General features: G+C 34.2%; 1 protein-coding gene across 1 annotated transcript; it reads left to right on the top strand.

Moving 5' to 3' along the window:
- Nucleotides 1-1703: 1703 nt before the first annotated feature.
- Nucleotides 1704-3882, top strand: LOC145133179 (RHOMBOID-like protein 1). The gene is made up of 6 exons (XM_079068113.1): nucleotides 1704-2288; nucleotides 2563-2726; nucleotides 2820-2983; nucleotides 3088-3347; nucleotides 3443-3560; nucleotides 3675-3882. The coding sequence occupies exons 1-6, from the start codon at nucleotides 1957-1959 to the stop codon at nucleotides 3807-3809; spliced, it is 1173 nt and encodes a 390-aa protein (XP_078924239.1). The 5' UTR covers nucleotides 1704-1956; the 3' UTR covers nucleotides 3810-3882.
- The last annotated feature ends 566 nt before the right edge of the window (nucleotides 3883-4448 follow it).

The following is a 4448-nucleotide window of genomic DNA, read 5'->3' as shown; positions in this document are numbered from 1 at the left end:
TTATTATAGTAGATTAAGAAATGCATGAAGCGGCTACCACTAACTTCAACTGGATTATCAAAATATCTCCCATCTATATAGAATTGTAATCAGTTACGTAAAATTTAGAAGATCATATTCATAAAAAATATTATTTGAACAACTTAACATGATTGATACGACATGTTTAGAAAATATATGAAGGAAAAAATACTAATCAAAGTTAAGCATTTAAGAAAACTTGTTAGCGGTAATTTGGTTGACAGAAACATTTTGACAAACAGGTGGACTACAAAAGATTCGCAAGAATAATGCATGTCCTGCCAATGCTCGACCAAATTGATATCATAAAGAGTTATAAAAGATACAAAAAAAATGATATGTCATTACAGGATGAAATTGACCATATATGTATTCTCAAAAACCCCAAAAAAGAAAAAAAAAAAGCATTTATCCCGAAATATGTATCACTACTGTTACTATCACAATTGTTTATAAAGAAATATTTATTGAATCCTAATCAAAAGCAATCTAGATTAACAATTATCAAGAAATATTTAGGGTGGAAAGGGGAGGATACAAACCAGATGATAGAAAATATGAAGAAATTGAGGATGAGAAATCTTTATTTAGCCTTGTATCTTCAGTTTAATTATTGCCAGAAACTGAAGGTAGATGAATTGTAGTCATCGATCCATGAAGTCACATGGTTCAATTTAATACCCAATCCAACTTAAAGTAAAATGAAAGAACTTGTCAAAGTGATTATCTTGAAACGGGCACATGAATTTACCGAAAATATTATATAATTGTAACTTCCTTTTGCTCCTCGCATGTTCCACACATGGAATAAAAGTGATAGATGAGGGTTTCTGAGAAACCATATCCCCAGTCACTTCCCTGGAATTCCTAATCCCATGAATTGAAGTATTCTGTTTCAGAGGCGTTCAAATCAAGAGATATGTTGCGTTGTTCCAGGAGTTGGCTACGTGGAGTTTATTGAACACTATCACTTTCTTGTAGAAAGCACCAAAATAAAAGGGCTTTTATATATAATATATATATATATATATATATATATATATATATATATATATATATATATATATATATATATATATATATATATATATATAAGTACATTGCTATTTTTTGTCCAGAAATCATTTCAAGATCTTTGATTATGTTATGATTCGTTCAAACCCATGTGGTAGCGTCGTGCCTTTTTACTAGTTATTATTAAATAAATTTAAAACTTTCGAACGGATTTTACATATATCAAAGTTTTTGGCTTGTTAATGTGACGATGATATCACACAAAAAATTTATTAAAAATAATCATCTATTGTGATGCTTAAGATTGTCCGATTTACAACTTTTAAACTAATTATGTAAAGCGATTAAAATATACTCCCTCCGTCCCATATTAATAGTCCATGTTTCATTTTTGGTTTGTCCCAAAATAATTGCCTACTTCTAAAAATAAATATGTATTTTACCATAATACCCCTCATTGTTAGTTAAATTACCATAAAATTAAATGCAATTACCATAGAATTAAATGCAACCGAAGAGTAAGACTGTCATTTTATTTAATAAAGTTAATGGTAATTAATGTTTTCTTAAACTGTGTGTTTTTTTGTCTGTGGACTATTATTTTGGGACAGATGGAGTATTTATTTGATTTATTAAATGTTTACCGACTTGACTATACAAATATCCAATGTATGGGGCTTCGCCTCCTAGTCCTCATCAGTCCTTCCGAAACGGCATATCATCCTTCCTATTCCTCCCATGCCTTGCCCTAATGTACCAGAATTTTCCGGCCACCTCCCTGATTAACTTTCAACAGTATCTATTCTTAATCTTTCCTTAAAAACTACAAACTTAACGATAATGATTAAACCCACGCCATCACCCCAATCTTAATACATGACACACGGTTTTCTTCCCTGAGAGGATTGACCGGCCACCGCCATGGGTCGGTCATCCACCAGGGAGTCACCGATGCTTGAGATCAAGGTGCAGCAACGCCGTGACAACACCCCTCCACCCGGTTCTTCCTCGGTGACGAACCAACCATCACGTCCTCGCCACCCTTCTCCGTCTCCTGAATTCAAACCATATAAAGATTGGTATCCTTGGTTAGTGCCTACCATTGTTTTTACCAACGTCGTTCTCTTCTTAGTTTCCATGTTCATCAACAATTGTCCTGCCCATTCGAACAAATGCATAGCACCAGAATTCCTCAAACGTTTCGCGTTCGAGAACATGAAGATAAACCCTCTTCTTGGTCCGTCTGCAGCCACGTACGTTTTTCGTGTCGTTTTTTGCGTTCCATAAATGATTTTGCATATATCGTTCTTAGAATCTTTCTAGGGGTTGCGTCAATTTATGGGGTTTTTGTATTTTAATGTTGTAAGGTACCATGATAAAGTTCTTGATACAACTCCTTTCACACAATCATATATGCAAACACGCATTCAATCTCTTGTTTAGAGATTAAAATCTTGAATTTCAACTAGATCATCAAGATTAGGGTTTATTTATGCACACTGATTCAATTCTACTACATTTCTCTAGGCTGTTAAAATTAGGAGCTTTAGAATTTAAAAAAACCGTTGAAGAAAGGGAAGAATGGCGCATCGTGACTTGTATGTGGTTACACGCCGGTGTGTTTCATGTCTTGGCGAACATGATGGGTCTGGTTTTTATAGGGTCTCGCCTCGAGCAAGAGTTTGGATTTTGTAAGTACAGTCTTACAAACTCATACACCATGCATTTCTTTTCGAGGAGATAGATCGATTCAAAGTTCAAGATACACTGTTTTAATTTTGCAGTGAAGATCGGTGTGATTTACGAATTATCTGGAATTGGAGGAAGTCTTCTGTCATCTTTGTTTGTAAGAACAAGCATCTCCGTTGGTGCTTCTGGAGCTCTATTCGGTCTACTCGGAGGAATGCTCTCAGAACTTCTTACAAATTGGACGATTTATGCCAACAAGGTTGCATGGTTTAATTAACTAAACTTTTTTTACATACGAAAATTCTAATAAAATCAAACATATCGGAGATCCCGTAATCATTTCATCGTTTTAAACATTGTCAGTCTGCAGCATTATCAACTATGATCATCATCATCCTCATTAACGTTGCTGTTGGAATTCTTCCACATGTAGACAACTATGCACATATTGGAGGATTTTTAACAGGTTTCTTGCTAGGGTTTATCGTTTTGATCCGTCCGCAATTCAAGTGGACAAACCAGAAACACGTTCCTCCTGGCTATATCGCCCCAACCACGAAATCCAAATACAAAAGTTATCAATACATACTTTTGATTATCTCCCTAATTGTTCTACTTGTTGGGTAAGTCATCTAAGTGGACTTGTTTTTAGAAACCTCTTGCATTATGAGATATGGGAATCGAGTTGTACGTTTATATTAAGATCACATATTTGCAGATTTACGGTTGGTTTGGTTTTGCTTTTTCACGGGGTTGATGGAAACGATTATTGTTCGTGGTGCCATTATTTGACTTGTATCCCTACACCTTTATGGACTTGCGAAGTGCGTTGCAAGGTATGGAGTTCAGGATTAATCTTTGATTAATTTTGAATCACTCTTTTAAATTACCCAATTTAATCATACAAGTCGAAGCACATTTAAGGGTAATATATGTTATTTCCTTTTCAGTTGGATAAGTTAGACAAGCAAATAAATATGACATGCCTACATAATGGGAAATTCGACTCTTTTATGCTCGAGGATGGTAATGACATCACCGAGATGCAAACATTGTGCTTAGAACTTTGTAGCCAAATGTCTTGACGATCAATTGAAATGGCATGGTGGAACATGAACAATTGCTCAAGACTCATGAGTTTTATTTGGTTTGTTTCAAGATGTAACTCATAAAATGCTAACAACCTCGTTTTTTCACGACTTGTATATTGAAATTAATGGTAAAAATGTTTATATGTTCTTTGTACGTGAAGCAAGGTAAATATTTGGCATTAACATGTAATTGATATGATGTTTATCAGGAATTATCTACCTATCTAATAAATGAATCATTTTTTACCATGAGTCATCTCTTTAGCGTATTTTATATAAAAGTTAAATTACTTATATACATTTTACCTATTTACTTTATAATCTCCAAATCCACGTTCACCCACATTTTGTACTCTCCATAAAATCAAAATTCAAATCCCTCCCAAACTCCTACCAATTTCTTTACTTATCAAATCCCGAATATACGCCTTCGGTATTTAACACCATTTGAAACGCATTGGAAGAGATAACAGTTTCCAACTTCAATCCGAGAAATCAGCTTCTAAATTACCAACCTTTTCGTGTCGATTAGAAAGAGCGGCACTTGAAATTCATGATTTTAAGGATTTGTGTCTTCTAAAATGGCGATTTAATTTTGCGGATTAGGGTTCGATTTAAGCATTTCGTCTCTCT

Source organism: Lactuca virosa, chromosome 8, assembly GCF_052849685.1.
Source record: "Lactuca virosa cultivar CGN04683 chromosome 8, Lactuca_virosa_CGN04683_v6, whole genome shotgun sequence".
Classification (NCBI taxonomy): Eukaryota; Viridiplantae; Streptophyta; class Magnoliopsida; order Asterales; family Asteraceae; genus Lactuca; species Lactuca virosa.
The sequence above is the reverse complement of the archived record's forward strand: the minus strand, read 5'-3'. Positions and strand labels throughout refer to the sequence as shown.